Source organism: Pseudorasbora parva, chromosome 15 (assembly GCF_024679245.1).
Source record: "Pseudorasbora parva isolate DD20220531a chromosome 15, ASM2467924v1, whole genome shotgun sequence".
Classification (NCBI taxonomy): Eukaryota; Metazoa; Chordata; class Actinopteri; order Cypriniformes; family Gobionidae; genus Pseudorasbora; species Pseudorasbora parva.
In genome coordinates this window covers 9,583,048-9,605,578 of record NC_090186.1, presented here as the reverse complement: position 1 = coordinate 9,605,578, position 22,531 = coordinate 9,583,048, and the positions used below count along the sequence as shown (strand labels likewise).

The following is a 22,531-nucleotide window of genomic DNA, read 5'->3' as shown; positions in this document are numbered from 1 at the left end:
AAGGTGTCTTTTGGAGAAAGAGAAGAGGAAACGATTGGGAGAATATCAGGTGTGTATCAGAGTATAGGGTATGTGCATTCTGCCTTAAAGTGACAGCACTGGCTTTTAAAGGGAATGGGAGATGAGACTCTGGTTTATTGCACGTTACGCCTAAAACACACCCATGACTCATTATATGAATAGATGCAACATTTTAGACTATGCACTTGCCGCACCAACCATTTTTCTCGTCGTAGAAAAAGTGGATTCCTAAGTGCATAGATCATTAAAATAGATTTTCTGAATTCTGCATATAGCCCATTTAATACAGATACATATAACCGGTTATATTTGCACACTGATGTTCTCTGGTGTTTTTTTTAAAGACAATTTACTAGTAACAACATTTTAATGTTGTTTACAAAAGTAAAAAGCATCTTTGCTTATGTGATTCTCTTGTATAGTTTTGGACTACAATAACATGAAACTGAAATCAATAAGACAGTCCAGAGGAATGTTGGGTCCTGTAGAGGGTTCAGCAAGCTATTTGTTATTAACATTTATACAAAATGTGTTCTCCAAACAAAACCTAAAACATACTTAAATACTTGGATTTCTAAATCATAAAAGTTTACATGGAGCACTTAAATTGTAGCCTGAATTTCTATTGGATGTTTCATGTCCCATTCTGCTGTTTGTGTTGCCCAGTTATAACATGATAACTCAATCTTATACAAACAGGTGATTCGATCTGCCCTGTTCTCTAGTCAGTCGATGAGTCTGCGTCCTCAGGTTTGGGTCTGGCCAGGTTTGAGCGCACCCGTGCCTGGTCTACAGCATCTAACAGGTTCTTGGCATCCATTGCCAAACTGTGGGCAGCTGTCAGCATCTGTTTCTTGCACTCTTCCTTCAGAGAGGTGATGGCGTTCTGCTGGGCCAGACGCATCTTACTGATTAACTCAGCCAAGTCCTTATTCAACAACTTCTGTGTGCCTTCGATCTGAGAGCAGAGACAAAGAAATTAGTTCATCTTAGTGCTCTTAACATCTAATTTGTATTGAAGATTAAACTCACTTTTAGCAACACTAACTTGAAAACTGCTAAAACGTATATGGACTAGGGGTGTCCCCGACTAAGGATTTACACATTCGAATCAGAATTGTCGAATCATCTGTGTGTGTGTGTGTGTGTGAGTGAGTGAATGGGTTGGGAGGGGCACGACGCAACGCTCGGCGCCGCACCACGCCACATCTTTAAAATATTGAGCACCCCCATATTGCCAAAATGGTATGATCCTCGTTTCATAACACCCTCAAAGATTCGACCGTTAGATTGGTGGTCGAATACAGCTCCGCATGTCGATGCATTGAATCTTTGACTATTCGGGGTCACCCCTAATATGGACCGTTATATTGTTAAAGAGTTAGTTCACCCAAAAATGAAATTTCTTTCATTTATGACTCAATGTCGCTCCACACCCGTAAGACCTCGGTTCATCCTCGGAACACAGTTTAAGATATTTTAGATTTAGTCCGAGGCCTTTCTGTCCTTCGAATGTAAGTGTATGCCCACTTGCTGTCCACATCCAGAAGGTAATGAAAACATCATCAGAGTAGTCCATATGTGACATCAGTTGGTTAGTTAGACTCTTTTGAAGCATCGAAAATACATTTTGGTCCAAAAATAACAACTACCACTATTCAGCATTGTAATATAAAAATAACAAACACTATGACTTTATTCAGCATTGTCTTCTCTTCCGTGTTCCTCAAATAAAGTTTCAAACGATCATGAATCAGCGGATTGATTCATGATTCGGATCGCGTGTCAAACTGGCAAACTGCTGAAATCAGGTGACATTGGCGATCCGAATCATGAATCAATCTGGTGATTCATGACTGTTTGAATCTTTATTTGAGGAACACGGAAGACAAAACAATGCTGAATAAAGTCATAGTGTTATTTTTGGACCAAAATGTATTTACGACGTTTCAAAAGAGTCTAACTAACCAACTGATGTCACATATGGACAACTTTGATGATGTTTTCATTACCTTCTGGACGTGGACAGCAAAGTAGGAATACACTTACATTCAAAGAACAGAAAGCCCTCGGACTAAATCTAAAATATATTAAACTGTGTTCCGAGGATGAACCGAGGTCTTACGTTGTGGAACGACATTGAGTCATTAATGAAAGAAATACAATTTTTGGGTGAACTAACCCTTTAATTTCATGAAATCAGGTCTGATACCTCTGTTCTACAGGAATCATGTAGAGTTGGTAGTATATCATCCACACTGTTGATCAGATTTCTTAACGAGAGTCCAACAGTCTGCAAAAGAATAAAATAAAATAAAGTTAAAATAACAGTATGTGGATCCACATAGTACAAATCTTAGACCAAAAATTTTAATCCGGTTTAATTCTAGGCTTTTTTGTTCTTGCTTCTTTCCCAGATTGTCATTAGGCGTGGAGATATGACCAAAAACGTATTTCACAATCAGAAAATTTATATCACTATTTATGATAGTTATTTTGATTTTGTTATTAAAAATTAGGGCTGTCAAATGATTAATCGTGACCAATCATATCCAATATAAAAGGTGTGTGTGTGTGTGTGTGTGTATATATATATATATGTATATATATATATATATATATATGTATATATATATATATAATACTGTATATAAATATAGAATTTATATATCATTTTTTCTTATGTATATTTTTTATGTAACACTTTTTCAAACTGTTATTTTGGATGTGATTAAATCGCAATTAATCAATTTGACAGTACTATTAAAAATAAGAAAACTATTTAAATGTTTTTCAGGTACAGTAGGTTTACTTAACATGTAACAAATATCACAAAAATCGAATAATCAAATGTAAAAATAAAACATTTAGGCCTAAATTTAAGATTTATGTATTTGAATTACACATGAAATTATCATCCGTTTGGATTACAGTTTTGCCAGAAATAAACTTAAATTTCATACATTTTGACTAATTGAATATTGCTTGTTCCTCAGCTAACAATATTTGAACCATATTCATACTTTTTAACAGATTATTTTAAATAGTTTTTATATTAAATAAATTGATGATTTGAATAAATGCTATTTAATAAAATAAAATAGATTATAATAGTTAATAATAAACTATGCCATAATCTTACCTGTTTAATTTATATATAACTGACAAACATGCATCACATTAAAGGCACAATATATAATTTTTCGCCGCTAGAGGTCACATTCAAAACAAGGGCGCAGCTTGATGATGTCTTGATTTCGCAGATCTTTTGTGTGGTGTTTTATCATATTAGACACATTTGAGTATGTTGAAAGTTATGCTATAATGCTACTCTGTGAGTTTGCTCGGGGGCTAGTATGAGACATGTTGCACATTGCAGTGAGCTAGATCGATATTAGACATGGTAAATCAAGAAAACCAGATTCAAACAATATGACTAACTGTGTTGAGCTATATAACAATGATTATTTCACTGTAGATGAATGTATCCAAACAGTTGCTCACATGTCTAATAAAACATAATATACTAAAGTGTCTGGTGTTTCCATAGTTTGTACAAAATAAAGCCTGAAATCGAGGGTATGATGTCACTGATAGGCGACACACGGACAGTATCCTGGTTAAAATTATTACTATTCAAACATTGTTGGAAACATTTGGGATAATGTAAGTACAGATGTCAACAAATATATATAACCGTTCTAGTAGATATCTTACTTCAAAAATCTTACATATTGTGCCTTTAAGTTCATGAGTGTATGCTAAAGCTGTGAAGTCCAGATGGATGTAAATGTCAATGATTTGATTTAGTGAGTGATTTTCTCTGTCTTTTGTTGTTTTATTAACATTAATGATACAGATGGAAACCGGTATATTAAGTTGTCAGTCAGTGTGAGTAATACATTTAGTTCTTTTTTCACAGCTTATTGCACTTAACTCTTTTTAACATCACACACCCGTTCTTTATTTTCTCATTCATGCATGTCTCTTCATCACTCTAAGTGTCCATAAATTTAAGAAGTACTTAAGTTGAAAAATCTCTATATAGACAGTTTATATTGTCACTGTGATATATCCTCATACCGTCCAGGTCTAATCTCACCTTGACAGGAGAGATGTATTCAGTAGATGGCAGTGTGTTAATGTCATTTTTCAGCTGCACCACCACTTTCACCAGGTCCATGACACACTGGTACACATTATCCTCAGAGCGGTCCAGCTCTGCTGTTGGTGTCGGCTGAAAGAGAGAGAAGAAAGAAGAACAGACAAGACATATGAAACTGAATTATGGTTACTATCATTGTCCTGGGAAAGTGGATGTAATTATTTACACATTGAACATATACAAACTGCATACTGTGCTAAGTCTAAATGAGTCTTTACCTGCACTGAAATTCTAGGAGGTTTTGTAGGAGGATGATGCAGTTCAGCTTAAAGTGGATACAGGAAACGGTCAGTATAGGAGGTAACTGGTTAATACGAAATCCAATATATCAACAGATATAAATATATGCAATATCATTTGCAGTCGCTTGACAGCTCTATCTTGATTTGAAATTATCACTTTGAATGTACTTTTATCTAGAAGGCAGGGGACTTACCATAACTTAGTGGCGGTTCAGGTGCCTGGTAATAAATAAAAAACAAATCATTATTGGGGTTGTCAAGTTCCTGATCGTAACATTTTACACTCAGGTTGTAGTCATTTTTTACACAGTACATTGTGATAGATTCCTATGAGCTGGAATCTGGAAAGAAAATATAATTGATAAAACATGATTAAAAATAAAAGAACACACACCTCGGGAATTTTTGTGTCCTCATGAACCATTGGGTCCTGAGAAAGAGCAGCAAGCATGCAATGTGAATCATAACAAAAATTAAGGACAGACCTATATTTCCATACATAAGAGATGAGTAAAAAGGTTTTCCTTCTCACCAGAAGCTTCTCCTCCTTTTTTAACCATTTTGTGTCCTCCTCCATCTGTTCTTTTTGCATCTTCATAGTATCCTGCATGCGCTCCTTCTCCACCTGCCACAGCCTCTGGGCATCTTCCTTACTGGATGGCCCGAAGCTGAATTCGCCCTCCTACCCCACACACACACACACACAGACAAACCATATAGCTTCTAATGAAAGTCTACAACTGTTTTATGTTATACATTTTTAAACGCTAATAATAATAAAAATTAATAAAATAAAAAATACATTTAAAATAGACATCATGGACTAATTTTACCCCAAGACTGAGGCGTCGGGGCGAGGCCTTTGGAACGGACAGGACGTTGGTTGAGTCCACAGGTGACTGGTAATCACACGGGCTGGCCAGGTCTGGTGAACTGGCACATAAAGCCTCATTAAGCTGGTGAAAATAAGAGCAGAATAAATTGCATTAATATAAAATTAATAGTGGTGTCAAAATTAGCACGTTAACGCATGCAATTCATTTTTTTCAGTTTAACACGTTAAAAATATTTAACGCAACTAATGCACTCTCTGTTTTTTATTGGTCATATTTTGGCTAGTATTAAATAAAATGATCACGCTCTTATTCATGCAAATGCTTTTAAACCATTCAAGTGCAACAAGACAAAAGTGAACACACTGTGAATGTCCTGCCTATGTGACACACACGATGCACAGAAAGACAAGCGCCAGTATCGAGCTCTTTCGCCCTTGAAGTAATAAAAACATACAGAATCATTATTATTATTATTAAGTTAACTTGTGAGAGAATAAGATGCGTGACATCAGATCACATCACAGTTGCTGTGATGTCTGTCATTAATGTTAATCAAAGAAAAAAGGTAACAAAGAAAATTGTAGTTTTAATAAGGAGTTATTCTATATTTAATACAATATTTATGCAGTGCAGACTGTTTAATAACTTTTTAAAATGTCTGTATATTTCCTACCTGTTAGACATAAGGCCACAGGTAAATATAACATTTATTATAATGGGTTTATGTGAAGATTGTTTTAAGTTCACTTAAATTAAAAGTAATTTTTTAAAGACTAATAAAGGTTGATTTAATTTCAATTACTGTAATTTTGAATGTCTATCATTAATGTTTAGAAAAAAAAATGTTTAATAAGTTTTTAAACAGCACAAATGTTTTTTTTAATATATATACACATAAATTAAATAAAAAATTAATATAAATTTATAAATACATTTGTGCTGTCATATATATTGTAGTCATGCCTTTTCCTTTAGAACATTTAAACAAAAAGAACACATTACCTGAAGATGCAGGCCGATTCCAAGGGTATTTCCAAAACGGCTAGTATTGACTCTGGAAGGCTGGAGGTGTAAACAAAACACACAGACTATATTAAGAAGAATGTGCTGCTGTACCAGTGTAAGGGCAAACAAAAAGCAAATGAAAGCTGACAGCTACCTTTGGTGGAGGTTCACTAATGTTAAACTTGGGCTCCAGGAACCGGGTGTTCCGGGCTTTATCTCTCTCTCTCTCCGCCTCCGCCTCCTTCTCCATTTGGTGGACGTCACTGTTAAAAAAAAGAGTGTGTTAATTACAATGAACGTAAACACAATGGAAACGGGATGAATGATACATCAGTTGACGCAATGTTCTCACCATCAATTGACAGAAAAACAAACAAGATCTCATATCAATAACAGTGATTGTAATAGGGCAGAAACCTGATGTTGCAGGCTAGTTCAGTGAAGGTGGGTCTCTCACGGGGGTCGTAGCTCCAGCAGCGGGTCATGAGAGAGTATAGGGCAGGAGGGCACTGCTCAGGTTTGGGCAGCCTGTTGCCCTGTTCCAGCTGGTTAATCACGTCACGATTGTCCAGCCAGTGGAACGGCTGTTTACCTCGGTTCATAATCTCCCACACGCACACAGCTGGATGGGAGCAACACGAGAGAAGAAAATGGACATGAGGAGGAATCACATTTTACTCTTCTCATCCTCAAATTTACTTATTTCATTTGTAACTTAAAATTCTTTAGATTTTTTTGTTGTAATTTAACATCATAATGTTTCTTTGTTTTAAAAAAAAAATTTAAAACTTTGTTTATTTCCCCATATGGTCTCAGATTTTCAGCCCACTGTACAGCAACAAACGGCCTGTTTACACCTGGTCGCTTCATGTGTTTTCTGTGATCAGATAGCTATCCGATCGTGAAAAGACCAGGTGTAAATGCCCTCCGAAACGCATTTAAGATTGATTTGAATCCGATCGCTCAAACCCCTTCAGGCGGTGGTCTGGGCTGCATTCCAGAAGGAACTGTACAAGTCTAAATGCATCTGTTTGCTGAAACCACATATGTAAATTTTACTTCTTCCAACAATGTTACAAAATAAACATGTGAGAGCGTGTCATAGGCTATATTTCACGTTATAGCCAGATATAACAGCGCTACTCCAGCATGCATATAAACAATATGCATGATTTCCCAGAATGCTCTGTGTGACTTAATCTGCAATTCATCGACTGGCCACTAGAGACAGGCTCCAGAAGGGAGCAGAATCTCATTGAGCCCAATGTTAAAATGCACAAATTTAAAGCAGAAAAAACATGTTTAGAGCCTGGTACAAAACGTAGTTTAAACCTCAGCACCTCAGCTCAGCTATGTCCCACCTTTTTGCCCATTTTCAGTTATCCGGGAGTGACACACGATCAAAGATCAAAATCAAAGACGCTTCAAAAATGTTCTTCAGAAACCTACAGGTGGCGTCACAGACAATACGTATATATATATATATATATATATATATTGTCTATGATATAAGCATTAGGTAACTTTATTTTACCCTTTTACCTTTTCCTTTTTTACACTTGTAACATATAGTTGCTATAGTAATAACTATAAATTATGCATTATTGCATTCTTTGGTAACACTTTACAACACGGTTTCATTTGTTAACAACAAAAATACTTCTAAAGCATTTATTCATCTAATTTCAACATTTACAACTAATACATTTTTTAAAATCTAAAGTTTATCTGTTAAGTTTATTTAATGGTTCACATGAACTAACAATCAACAGTTGTATTTTTATTATTTAATGTTGAGAAAGATTAATAAGTACTGTAACAAATTAATTGCTCATTGTTAGTTACTAATGAGACCAAAATGTTAAGTTTTGCCTTTTTTTTTTTTTATATATTAATACTTACTATTCAGCAAATATGCATTCAATTGATACAAATGAACATTTAAGGCATTTTATGAAAAAGTGAGGCCAAAGCTTTAGTAACTGCGTTGGGGTAGCACTCTTATGTGAAGCCATAAATCAGAGAGACTGAGTGAAAGCTCATGATTCACAGAACATGGCAGCTCAGGTCCAGAAACAGAGGGGTCTCTGTCTCTCTAGTCATGTGTTAATTACCCAATGTGTCAGTGAGGGGCTTCAGAAATAAAATACAATCTGTTGACGCCTCAAGCTCAATATCAGTTAATCAAAGACTAATATAGATACAGTACAGAATAAGTATTACAGTTGTATTTAATACCAATAAGATTATTTTAGTAATTGCACCAAGAAATTAGTTTTAAATGAACTGGCAAATTGATGGGAAAGGAAATGAAAGTAAGTTATTGCATGTTAATTTATATAAATTACGTTTGATAGTGGGCCTGGAGCACTGAATAATGTTTTCAAGCATACCAAAACAGGAAATTGGATTCATAAAAATGAATTATGTGCCCTCCGAGCACTTTACGATGACTAATAACGGGAGAGGCGATTTTAGAAATATTTGTTTCTAAACACTAATCTAAACTTAATGAATTTAAAGTATAAATATACAGTATACAAACAATGGGCAATATGCATTAGTGAATGTGTGTTTCAATTATAGTAACAGTAGTTGGTACACTGGCCATGTGTTCAAATCTGATGATTTTCTTCTGTTTACTCACCATACATCCACACATCACTGGCTGCGGTAAAGCGTCTGAAGTTAATGGATTCGGGAGCCATCCATTTGATTGGTAAACGAGTAACAGAGGCTGAAGACATAATGCAAGGTAATGAGACATTTCTATGCTTGCTAAACAAAATATAAACCAACACAACTTAGAATCTTTTCGCTACTTATATAACATGGCATTAGATGAGTTTAGATGCAGTTTCAACAGGGGATGAAACAATAAATTATGCAATGATTATGAAAAAATCACAACTTTTATGAGTGTTTAAAACAGCTGAGGTAACCTTTGTAATATTCTTCATCCTCTATGTATCTGGAAAGGCCAAAGTCACCCAGCTTCACCGACTCAGGGGTGGCAACAAGCACATTTCGTACAGCTATGTCTCTGTCAACCAGATGACAACAATTTAAGATTAATGCATGGATTTCAGAATGGATTTCTTAGCATCTGACAGCAGCACAAGCTGCATTATCTAATTTGTGTAAAACCTGATGATTATGTTCTCCAGCATTTATGGAGATGATCTTAAGAGCATCTTGAGCTTCAATGGAATCAAGAGCATCTGACCATCGTACTAAGAGCGTTGTATGGACAGTAACAAATGTATTTATTTAATTAGTGACTTAAAATAGTACTGATGTTTTTTACATCATAAATTTCATTATTTAAAACGTATAGACCCACTGTACGTGCAGTATATAAAAAACAAGTGACTTCCCAGAATGCTCTGTGTATTAAAAATGTAAACACATTACTACAGTACATGCATTAACAGTTAAAAAGTTTAGGGTCAGTACGATTTTTTAATTTAAAATAAATGCTGTTCTTTTTACCTTTACTCAAACTCAACTCTACTCAAAGAATTCTTTTCAGTAAGGTCGAGTAGATTGTATATATATTTTACATTTTTAATGTATTACTATTTGTTATATGTTGAATTCATGTTTATAAAAAAGACACTTCGAGTGACGTCATATCACAACCTTTGCCGTGTGCAAAGAAGTTTCGCATGGTCAAAGTCTAGTATGTCCGCACGAAAATTCAGCTTTGCCAACGCAGGAATTAATTACATTTTAAAATACAGTAAAATTTAAAACTAGGGCTGAACGATATATCGTTATCATATCTATATCTAGATATGAACTTTCAAGATATTACTATTGAAAAAAGCAACGATATAGCCGATATAAATTTCCCCTCTCCGTGCACACCCTGCATACAACTCGCAGTCACAACAACATCAGTTTTACGAGTGCCCTTGAATACACTGCTAAAGCCAGCGCACACACACTACCAGGGATGTGGGAACTATATTGTGAGAGGGGGGTGGCGTTCCCATGGTGACGTGTCATTGCTGGTCACGTGACACACTGCAGCAGCAACAGCCCTGAATGAATGATCTGCTTTTGTAATTTTTCCTTTTTTATTCAGAATATTCACAAATGCGTTAGCTATGACATGAAATATCTGATATTCCGATTGTCAAATACATGCAAGTGGAAGTATATTGTTGTTTAAACACCTTTATAACAATTGCATTAGTTTAAGATTAGGCGCCGCATTAGGTGCCGCCGTGTTAAGTTTGTGCCGCAGACGCAGTTCAGAGAATCGGATCTGTTGGATTTACAACCTCTATGTTTACAACATTCGAATTCATCCACTTCTCCCGAAATACTTAAAAGTAAGTGGATGGTGAACTGGGAATAGAATAGAGTAAACATAAAGTTACTTATACAATGTGTATCTGATATGAATAAAACGTGTCGAATTATAATGGAAAGGATTATTATTATCTCTTCCATAGACATCAGTGTGTATTTTAACTCTAAATGTATTGTTTTTTTAGTACTTATGTGAATTTATATGTTTGAAACCAAGCCTGCAGTCTCCCTCTCAGATACTGAAGCTTTCGCGCCTCGATCGCCCCCCGGTGACCGGTCCCAGTATAGCCGCCCCTCTGTGTTTTCTAATGGACGCGAGGCAAAATAACTATAAAATTACACTTCAAATATTTGTTCCCCAAAGTTAGTTTATGTCATTGAAGGCAGTTATCATCACGATGATTTCATTTCAAGTGTTCGTTTTCTAAATAAGTTTAGTTTTAGTTAGTTATCTGATGCTATAAAAACGGGGGGTGTGACGTCATGATTGACAGCTGAGATCGACGGCTTCTCTGAGTGAAGTTGTCACTGAGGCACTAACTGACTTTTTTCTGAATTTTTGGGAGCAGATTGGAGCTTTAGCTTTAATTTATACATTTCCATAACTGTTTATTTCACACCAACATAATTAATTGTTGTGCATCTGCGAGAATGTGGGCGGGCTTTTGATATCGCGACTGTACTTCCTGCTCTACTTCCTGCGCTCTACTGCGCAACTCCGGTCCCGAAATTTGCTACTGCGCAGACTCGGTCCCAAGATGTCAGCGCCGTGCAGGCCGCCTGAAAGCTTCAAATATGGCAAGCGGAAACGGATGATGTCGAGTCGTCCATATTTATTTTTTATATACGACAGCTCTGTCTCTGGCTAAATTCAACATTTGAATTTAGCAGTTGATCATGCATTTGATCATACACTCCGCCTCAAGGGACCAGCCTAGACTGATTTACACTTGTGTGATCGTACGTGCGAAAGGCTTAAAAACAATACATTTTCTGAAACAAATTTTTTAAACGTAGGCTTAAATCTTTTTATTTTTCTGAGAAATGCTTGGTTTTCACCGAACACGTAGTCATATCGTATTGTATCGATATCGAGATATCTGGCATGAAAATCGAGATATGAAATTTTGTCCACATCGTTCAGCCCTAATATTAACTATATTTTTTATCATATCAATCCAGCCTTGGCGAACATAGGAGACTTCTTTCAGAAACATAAAAAAATAATACCAACCCCAAACTTTTGAAATTAAAAATACTGAATTGAATGTCATACCGGTGGACCATGTTCACTCCCTGCAGGTAAACAAGAGCTTTGCAGATCTGTAGGCTGAAGAGAACCAGAGTCAAGCTGGTCAAATTCTGATGATTTTTTGTCAAGTACTTCCCCAGCTGCAAGCGCAAAATAAGTACATTTAGAGCGGGATTAGTGTGGCAGAATTTCCTCTTTATTAAAGTGGAACATTACACATAGGAATACAGGCCTATATAGGCCCTATTATGGTTTTAAAGCATTTAGTTACTGTATTTAAGCACACACATTTGTGCTTACCACTACACGACTGCGGAAGTAAGTCATTCTGTACTTGACAAGGATTAGTCATATTGATTCATAATACTGAACTTTCTGTGAGTTTGTAAACAGTTTATGATGGTTTTACAGAAGCTGTAAATGTTAATAGAGCCATATCAATGGCATTCACTTAATTGAGTTTGCTACATCAATCACAGCCATTCTGGCAAATGGAATTACACTATGGATTGAAAGGGAATTTTATTGATTTAATTTAAAAGTTACGTAAACCCCTCTATCTCATATAATGCATTACCACCCTTGCCAAAATAATCCCTCATAGTGACAACATTATTGGCCCTGCAATTTTCCAAAAGAAGTGTTTTGACATATAATAAAAATAAGAGTGATAGCATCCAGCGTCAGAGCTGTTGCTTACCTCTCCGTGCTGACACAGCTCCATGACGATCCATACCGGGTCTTCCTCAATCACACCAATCAACCGCACTATGTGTGGATGGTCCAGGTTCTTCATGATAACTAGACGGATGGAATTTTATAATGTTATAATGCAAAAAAGAATACAGTTACATATTATTATTTAACATTTACCATTGCAACATTGTCTCATGACTTTATTGTTTATATTTGCTAGATTCCAAATATGGCTGTATATAGATGGACCTAGAATATGAAAATCTATCGTTAAAACTTATTTTTTAAATCCATCATTAAAAACTTCAAAATCTATTGTGTAAAGACGATTTATTATATTATTGAATAATTTAAAAGTGCACTATGGAACTTTTCGTCCACTGGAGGGCGCCTATTCAAAACAATCTCATCTAAGTGTGAGCGCAGCATCTTGGAACATGTGGTCTTCATCTCACAGCCGGTGGAAAATAGGACTCGGGCAGAAATCACATTCATGCATGCAGTTATTAACGTTACTGTAGTGTAAAGCAGAGCTGGGCCGAGTATTGTGGGCCTGAGCACATCTGCTGGAGCGATTGTTAAACAAATACCCGCCTCGCGAATACTGGGACTTTTATTATGACGGGACGGGACACAGTCGCCGGGCACCTGCACTGACCCGCTCTTCCGGTTATGATTCTGAGGAAATGCAGCTCTGTTTACCATATTAAATACATTTAAGAGTGTTGAAAATAATGTTATGACGTTACTCTGTGCGTTCACTTGTTCACACTGCTAAGGGTAAAGCGCTCCTGCCAAATAAAAGCCGAAACTTAGGGTAGCGCAGATATGACGCGATTGACAGGCGACTTCCTCAAACGCTATGCTGAAACGTCCCGGTTCATTAGTTAAAATAGCAATTTCTCACAATTTACAAACAGTTGAAAACACTTGGGATATTGTAGGTACTCAACTGAACAAAATATATAACACCGGCCTAGTGGTTTTTGGATATTTTACTGCAAAAATACTTCATAGTGCACCTTTAAATAATAAAATATTTAGCTTAGTTTGACAACTAGAAATATGTATATTATTTATTATAAAAAATGTAATAAAAAAACATGGGGAGTTTAGATTGTATTAATTGACTTGACTTTTTCACTTTTTAAATTAGGCTTCCTCATATATCACATAATTATGTGGCTCTTCAAATGATGATAATTGTTTTTATTATTTTAAAATTATTGTCCACAGGTCCAAAAGTGCCCACAGTTGAAGAAACACCCATCTCTTAACGTTTTCATTCATATACCTGCTTCACCCACAAACTTCTCTCTGACGTCAGGTGCACACTCCTTACAGGTCTTCACCGCAACATTGATCTTCTCCCCATTCTAACCAAGGCAAATATTGAGAATTCAAATTATTCAATGAAAAATATTCATAATCATGTTAGTTAAGTCACTGATTTATTAAGATTTATTGTGAGACCTCTAACAACATTATGTGCATGTTTTGGTTTGTTGTGTGTGTGCGTGTGTGTGTGTGTGTGTGTGTGTGTGTGCGTGCGTGCGTGCGTGCGTGCGTGTGTGTGTGAGACAGCGCAAGACTGAAGGGAGTTGTTTTAACTCTTTTTAACATCAAGCAAGTCACATAAGTAACAGTCATGTGCCCAGTCTATTCTCTGCTATATGCCGACCTAAAACGTACACTTTTCACAATGTTGAAGCAGCCTATAAAAATTATTCAGATATTGCGTATCATTGCGATATGCATACTGCGATGTGTACATTTGCGATATTTCAATAATTTCGATATATTGCCCAGCCCTAGTATTTGTTGCATCATAACACATCTAAAGTGTCTGAAAGTACTGCTTGCCTTTTTCTGGTAAACTCCTTCATGAACCTCCCCAAAGAACCCTTCGCCCAGCATACGCTTCAGGACAATATCTTTCCTGTACAGGCCAACCTTTACTATTGCAAAACACATGAAAAACTATGAGAGGAATTGAACATCAATACAAAACATCAATACAGTACAAACAATAATGATTTTACAGCAATACAAAAAAACAATTCCCTTACATACCAGGTGGTGGTGGCTTTTCATCTGGGATTTCACAGTATATATCAGAGCCTGAAACATGGCATATTTAAGATGGTTATTCACATTGTCGATAAGATCATAGAATAATACAGTAAAAAAATCAAGCTGGGTTCTGATACTCACTGCTGTATCTGAAGTTTTCTGTCTGCTTCCTAACAGCAGGAAAGTGTTAACATTGAGGACAATGAAATAAAGTATTTAAAAAATGTCATGGGTTAATCAGCATGTCCAGATCCATTTTACTTATTGTAAATTATTCCATATCAGATTACTAAAGTGTTTAATTAATATTTGTTCTGTGGAGAAGAAAACAGATTGAGGAATGTCGAATGTACTCACTCAGAAGGAATTTCAGGAAGAGAGTTGCGCAACTGCACACCTAAGATAAAATCTCAGTTTACAACACAGAGAAATATGGCAATTTCCAAACCCACATTAATCACAAAAGTTATGATTCAAAACACAACATTCAGACAGCTGCAAACCTTTCATTTATATCACTGGTAATGGCCTCTGAAACTGGCTCACACAAACTCTTTTAGTTGACACTTTGCCAGATGACTATTGGCATTTGCAGACATACATTAAATGGGTCTTACCTTGAGATTTACTTTTATTTGGTCCAGCTATCAAAGATGAGTCGGTGTGGTTAAGCAACCGACAGTAGCCATCGATCAGATCAGCCATGTTCTCCGCCATGGCCAGAGACGCCACGCTGACAGAGAGAGGCTATGAATTGAAAAAGGTCACGGCTAGTTTAGTACAAGAGTGGATTGTGCATATAAAGCATAAACAACCTAATACTGGAGTGAGCACATCCTTACCTGTTTGGAACCCTCAATATCAATGAGTAACAATGTTCTTGCATCACTTTGTGTGTTATACTTGATACTTCGAATCTGTTTAAATTCAGCAAGGCAGACAGCCTGGGGAGAGTCAAGTCAAGTCAAGTCAAGTCACCTTTATTCATATAAAGCTTTTTACAATGCCGAGTAAGAGAATGAACATGAAACAATATTTGGACACTATTTTGCCATGGAATAAAAACATAAAGGTAATTGCGACTTTTTATCCCGCAATTCGGACTTTCTGAGTTTATATATCACAATTTTGACTTTTTTGCAAGTTTATATCTTGCAATTGCCAGTTATATATCTTGCAATTCATACTTTTTTCATAGAATTCTGAGTTTACATCTTGCAATTCTGCCTTTTTTTTACTGAGAATTCTGCATGTGCATGTGATCAGGTGTGTCTAAAAATTATTGAACTCTTAATTATTAAGATTATTGAGAGAAAAAAGTCAGAATTGCAAGATGTTCATTGAGAATTCACAGCAAATCTGTGATAGTTTACATTAAATAACTAGCAATTGCGGGATACATACATGTCATTCTTATTTTTAAAAAGTCAGAATTATGAGATAATTCGATATTGTGTGAAAAAAGGTCAGAACTGCAAGATAAAAACTCACAATTGTATTTTTATTCTGTGGCAGAAATAAGCTTCCATTGACAACTGACATGAGAATGAAAATAAACTGATCACAAATAAATTAAAGGTCCCGTTCTTCGCGATTCCATCTTTCAAACTTTAGTTAGTGTGTAATGTTGCTGTTAGAGCATAAATGATACCTGTAAAATTATAAAGCTCAAAGTTCAATGTCAAACAAGATATTTTATTTAACAGAAGTTCCCTTTCAAAGCCTACAGCGAACGGCCGGTTTGGACTACACCCCTGCACTTCCTTCAGGAATGACATCACTAGAACCGTTTGTTGACTAACCCTCCACCCACAAGAACACGCAGAATAGGGGGCGTGGTCTTGTTGCTCTCTCACGTGGAGAAGAGCGCGCATTCAGCGCTTGCATCTCCCCGTTATGGTAAGAGGCGGGACCTTTCCGGGCAAAGCGCGCTAAGCTGCTGTCCAATCACAACACGGGAAGTGCTGGCCCAATCAGAAATCGTTACGTGTTTCTGAAGGAGGGACTTCATAGAACAAGGAAATCATCAGGCCGTTTTTAGGACAGAGAAAACAGCGCTGTACAGATAAGTAAATTGTATAAAAAAAACAGTTTTTTTATACACGAAACATGAACTCATGTTATTTTGCACACTGTAAACATAATCAAAGCTTCGAAAACACGCGAAGAACGGGATCTTTAACGACTTTTCCAAGTATGCTCGTTGCTCACCATGGAATTTGCTTTGGTGCGTTGACGAATGCCTTTGGGACCAATGACTAAATCCACTGCTAAACTCCAGCCTTGCTGTGAAGATTAAGAGGGACTTCAGTAAATTAAGTAGAAAATTAAATCTGAGTTCAATTTTTAACATGGCCACAACTCTTTGAATAACGTTGGGGAACTCGTGAAAACTTACCACTAGCTCACAAGGGAATATTTCCTCGTCAAAATTGGAGAATTCTCCATAGGTCTCAAAGAACTTGACCATACACTCGTCCTCTTTTAGTGTAGCATACTGCTGAAACGTCTGCTGGATCAGTTTCCGAAGTGGCTTAGGCTGTTTGTTTGTTTTTTAAACAATCGGTAAAATGCAAACAATTGGTATTATCAGTTGTGCCAAAAAGCTGGTTATGAAGAAATAATCACTAGTACTATTTAAATGGATAGTTCACCCAAAATTGAAAATTCTGTCATCATATTCTCACCCTCAAGTTGTTCCAAACCTGTATACATTTCTTTGTTCTGCTGTAAAGAAAGGAAGATATTTGGAAGAATGTTAACAACCAAGCAGATCTCGGCCTGCATTAACTAGTCAATGTGGGGTGAGATCTGCTTGGTTACAAACATTCTTCCAAATATCTTCTTTTGTGTACAGCAGAAGAAAGAAATGTATACAGGTTTGGAGCAACTTGAGAGTGAATGATGACAGAATTTACATTTTTGGGTGACCCATCCCTTTAATACAGAAAATGTCAACGTTAACTTGGGAAATTCAATTAACTGTCACCTCTGAAAAGCAGAAAACAAATCTAACCTTCATACTGTCAATAAGTCCCCTAGGAAAGAACAGGTCCAGACCAACATCTTTTCTAAATAAAAAAAGCCACAATATTAACAGACAAAATCACCTTTTTAAAAAGCCATTTTGTACAAATTAAAAATATGAACTTACTCTAGCAAGTCAAAATTGGTCTTTTTCTCTAGACCTTTGGCATTCATGTCTTTATAAAATCTCCTGAAAGACAGAACAAACCACATGATTCAATGCTCTGACATTACCAATTCACCACAGTTCAATAACATTATTGTTCTGTTGTAGAATAATGTAAATTGAATTATAACTGCTCATTTTAGTTCTGCAAATACAGTTGTTGGTCACAAAGTCCTGCAGTTATACTCAACAGACAGAGTAGGCTGTTCTTTCACCTGATCTCTAAACAGCCAAGCTGAAGTGCCATGCCGTCGCTAACTTTGCTAGCATGATGCTGCATGTAGTCACTTCGCACCTGCCACAAGAGAAACAGTATTGTTCATGGACTGAGCAACAAAAGTTGACTACATACAAACAGAGAGGAACCAATGTTAGCTGACCTGTTGATAAAAATACAACAGGAAGGTTCTGTCTTCTTTTAACCTCTTCATGAAATCAACAGGAATGTAGCGAATTCTAAGGTCATATCTGAAATAAAACACACATGTATATGCAAATTGGAATAACAGCCAGTTTATTGGTGATGTGAGTGGGCGTGATGACCACCGTCATTGTCCCTCACCTCCACTCTGCCTCAGCATGATGGCTCTCATAGCGTTGCTCAACCTCTGCTACAGTCAGGTCTGGGTGAAGCCAATGGAGCTCCTCAGATTTGAGGTGTTTGAGCCTCAGCCCAAAGCAGCCTGCATTCTGCACATTTGGGCCCAAACGCCCACTGATTAGAATAGATTGGATGATGGTCTGATGAATAAGCAAAATACCAAGTGTTCAGATAATGTATTCCAACATTTGCGATATTAATATAAAAATACCGTGACTTTGTTTTGCGAACAGCAGTGTACGTATACCTTGATCTGCCATGAGCTGTCACATTTGACCAGTTTGAAGTTTTTGCTGAGGTTGTTGCTGCTACTGAAGCACACTTTGATAATCTTCACAGGGCCGCCATCTCCAACAGGACCCAGGCCAGGGCTTCTGATGCCCCCATCCCAGTCCTGTGTGGGCACCTTCCAGGCAAGGGTGCTTGCATCGCTTGCCATGTCCAAGTAACGTCCTCAAAGATATTCACACACCATTACACAATCATCTCATCTAGAAATAAGCCCAGTTTGGAAAAACAAGAACAGGGTTTATAGTTAGATTACTAATTTGTAGCATGTGCTATGGCTTTAACAATTAATTACATTGGTTAAATATAATACTTAGTAACAGAATAATTTCATTAGTTAACATTAGTTAACTACATTAGTTAACATTAACTAATAATGAACTGCACTTAGAAAGCATTTATTTATCTTTGTTAAAGCAGCACTAGGTAACTTTTCAACCTTCATAATATATTTTTTAAGACTCTTTGTGATGATACATCGACTTACAATAGGTTGAATGACACGTCTGCCATAGCCTGATGGGGTCTGTATCGTTTTTAATCATACTTTTAAACTTCGGGTTTCGGGTAGTAACCCGAGAACAAAAAGAACTACAAAATTCGACTGCTTTACGGCATATACGTCACTTCCACCAACACACACACTTCCTTAAATTCAGACGTGCGAGCCCAACTTTGTTCGTCGGATAATATAGTCATGTCCAAAGCAGCACAGACAAAGAAAGAAAAGGTTTTGTTGGAGGAAAGCAATAAGAGGAAACGAAAAAGTGATGGGATTAAAGGCAGGATGAGAATCAACATTGGACCAGCGTTTGCTCGTTGGCGTGAGCTGAAGGAGGCGTACCCGACGGATGCTGTCATGCTTGTTATGGTGATTACCTACCACTCAAACATTGAATTGAAGTATCATATAGATTCTGTAAAACGATAACCAATAGACTACTATAATGACGCTGGCTTGTAAACGTGAGCATCGCGATTATTAGGCGTTTGAAAAAAATAAAACCCATGAAATTATATTCATATGACATGCTGAAACATGCCACTGACTGTACCTGGGATGAAGACATTTCACACGCGCCGCCCAAAGAACACCTGCATGTGAACTCCTCCTCCAGTGTTCAGGGTAAATATTAGTGCTGCACCAACCCGCGGGGCCGCTTTTATGAAGTTATTTGGCCCGCCCCGCACCACTGTATATATTTTTACAACCCGCCCCGCGACCATTAAATAGACATACGGGGTCCGCGGGTTATGAGACAACCCTCGCATCACTAGTTCAGGGCTATCAGGGTTGTCATGTCAACAAATGCACGCGCGATGGCATCCCCTGTTGTAGGATAACAGAGCTTACGACAGTAGTTGAGGAGATTATTTTTTCCCAACTGTAGGGGGACCCAAGAGCAAAAGTTACCCAGTGCTGCTTTAATATTCATTTTAACATTTACTAATACATTATTAAAATCTTGTTAACATTAGTTAATGCTCTGTGAACAAACATGAACAAACCATGCACAGCTGGATTTTTATTAACTGACGTTAACAAAGATGAACAAATAAATACAGTAACAAATGTACTGCTCGTGGTTAGTTCATGTTAGTTAACTAATGTTAATGACCATTATTTTAAAGTGATAACTAATACTTTTATAACACTTTTACTTGTAATTGTAGATGAGATTTGCTAAAGATTACATTTAACAGTGTTATTAAATTATTAGTGTTTTTTATCTGCATGATATGTTATTTCATAATGTTAGGGGAATTCAAATGTCCACATCCTCAATCTCCTAATCCGTTTTCTTCATTGTTTTAGAATTTAACACCGTGATACTTTTTTCAGGTATTTGAAAACGCTGTTTGCATGTAGAACTCCTCCCTGCTAGCTCTGTTTTGTGTGATTTGTTGCTTTTAAGCTAGCGTTAGCTTGCAAAAACTATAGCCTCCAGAGGTCAAATCCCACATACTTGTTATCTGTGTTAGATTAACTATTTCATAACAACTAGTCAAGTCTTTCTAGTTGCTACACAAATGTTTTAATCGTTTTTTTAAACTAATCAGTATTTAAAAACTGTCCACTTTACTCATGTGACACTGAAACTTTAGCCCTGTGCAAACAAATGATTAGTCACTTGAAACAAAGGCTTAACGGAAAGCAAGTAAGCTGGCAATTATTATTATTTATTTTTTTGTGCACTTCATGACTCATTTTGTAATATTAACTACAAGGGATTATAATTAATCTCAAAGTATTTAAAGAAACAGAGCAAAACAAAGTTTGTTTCATGTGCCTGTGCACCAAATACAGGTAGCGTGGCAGTCGTGTTTAGATGAGTAAAAAAAATCAGTTAACTTCTAGGAATTCATTGCCTTAGGCAGACAAACAGCAAGACAAGCACTAAAAAGAAAATACACAGATGGACGTATTCATAAACATCCATTTAAACTAGAATCTTGCTGTGCCTTTAGATTTTTGTGGTCAAACACCAGCTGATATTCTTAGAATCCTCGACACCACACTGCAAATTAATCATTAATATTATATCAGATCTCTAGAAAATACAATCACAGAGAGTTGTGATTAGCAAAGAAATACAGACAGATTATTAGTTTGTTTATGTTGACATTTTTTCAATTTCACTTGTATATGATTACTTTATGATTACTGAAGCATATATGCCCTGACTGGGAGCAGAAAGCAAGAATTAATTAATATTTATAAATTGAATTTATAAATCATTCATTGCGCTACAGGCGTGTTTTGGTGTTGTTGTTTTTTTTACCTTGTAAACGCCTATCAAAGGGTGAAAAACTTCGTTAAGAAACTGATAACAATAAACTCTGCTAAAGACGAAATAAACACCGGGTTAAGGCAGACCGCGCTATTAAATCCTAGATAGCAGGAGGGAGACACTGGAATGCGCGTGCACATAACCGTACCTGCGCAGACTTGCCCTCCCAAAACACCACACCACAATACACTTACGCATGTAAGAGTTTTACTATAAAATTGTGTTTTAATTATTAGCATGTACATATATTACAACACATTGAATTCTATTGCATGTTTTGTGATTTTAATAAGTAACTTAAATAACTATTAAAAAAACACTTTGGCGTGACAGTAGCCTACTTGGAAAATAAACAGCGCGTACGATGTGTTGCCCAGCTCCGTCAACACTGCATTACTTTAAGTTATTCACTAACCTTGCAAAGTTGCGGTGTTGTTTTTTTCTTATTTCCTTTAAGTTCCCCAGTCAAAGTCCAGCTCTCAGAGTCAGGTAGATGAGACTGTTCAAGCCACTCCCTTCGCTCCAGTGCACTTCCTACTCTTGTCAGGCAAACGCTATCCGTTAAAGGTGAGCGCAAACTGTCACCTCTAACATGTTCTCACATTGTTATATGCACACATTTGATTTAAAACTGGGTGGCAGTTAGCAAAAGTCATAATATGTTTTAACGGTATTTTATAAGCAACGATAAAAAGGTAGGAATAAATATATATATTTTAAATATATATTTTTTTGTCCATCAAAAACATTGATCCTGTTTCACATTAGACATGACTGACATCTAGTGGCCAAGACCAAGTATAGAAAAACTACTGTAGACTTTGCCCTGTAACTCAAAACAATAATAAAAAAAAATCACCTGACCTGAACTTAGATGCTTTATGATGTTTTCATCGTAAATTCATTAAAATAACCATTGATGACACTGTAATTTTATGTAACACATTTGAATAAAGGAGGGACTATGTAACATTTAGCATTCTATAGATCTAGAACTTTATAATCTTAATATTAGGTCTTTTCCCCCCACAAAAATTCAATTTTAAA

The 22,531-nt window shown here is 36.4% G+C and overlaps 1 protein-coding gene across 2 annotated transcripts; it reads right to left on the bottom strand.

Moving 5' to 3' along the window:
- Positions 1 to 47: 47 nt before the first annotated feature.
- On the bottom strand, positions 48 to 22,004 carry ptk2bb (protein tyrosine kinase 2 beta, b). 2 transcript variants are annotated; one of them, XM_067417038.1, is made up of 31 exons: positions 21,900 to 22,004; positions 18,652 to 18,895; positions 18,366 to 18,544; positions 18,184 to 18,271; positions 18,019 to 18,098; positions 17,765 to 17,827; positions 17,627 to 17,681; positions 17,009 to 17,149; positions 16,822 to 16,896; positions 15,453 to 15,554; positions 15,228 to 15,357; positions 14,968 to 15,007; positions 14,752 to 14,780; positions 14,611 to 14,658; positions 14,401 to 14,495; positions 13,832 to 13,913; positions 12,542 to 12,642; positions 11,866 to 11,981; positions 9,212 to 9,312; positions 8,917 to 9,006; positions 6,687 to 6,891; positions 6,424 to 6,532; positions 6,267 to 6,326; positions 5,262 to 5,384; positions 4,961 to 5,110; positions 4,823 to 4,858; positions 4,623 to 4,647; positions 4,405 to 4,451; positions 4,124 to 4,258; positions 2,234 to 2,314; positions 48 to 979 (listed from the first exon to the last, which is right to left on the bottom strand). In XM_067417038.1, exons 2-31 carry the CDS (start codon positions 18,841 to 18,843, stop codon positions 743 to 745), a joined length of 3,015 nt encoding a protein of 1,004 aa, XP_067273139.1. In that variant the 5' UTR covers positions 18,844 to 18,895; positions 21,900 to 22,004; the 3' UTR covers positions 48 to 742. The 2 variants fall into 2 exon arrangements, with proteins under 2 accessions (XP_067273139.1, XP_067273140.1); XM_067417039.1 differs by lacking the exon at positions 21,900 to 22,004 and adding an exon at positions 21,476 to 21,596.
- Positions 22,005 to 22,531: the final 527 nt, after the last annotated feature.

Bases quoted from the DNA above. Each gene is read 5' to 3' on its own strand.
- ptk2bb (XM_067417038.1), bottom strand. From the start codon at position 18,843: ATGGCAAGCGATGCAAGCACCCTTGCCTGGAAGGTGCCCACACAGGAC. The intron at 14,781-14,967 runs GTGAGTACATTC...TCCTGCTGTTAG, and splicing joins CTTCCTGAAATTCCTTCTGA to GAAGCAGACAGAAAACTTCA. The intron at 14,659-14,751 runs GTGAGTATCAGA...GCCATGTTTCAG, and splicing joins AGAAAACTTCAGATACAGCA to GCTCTGATATATACTGTGAA.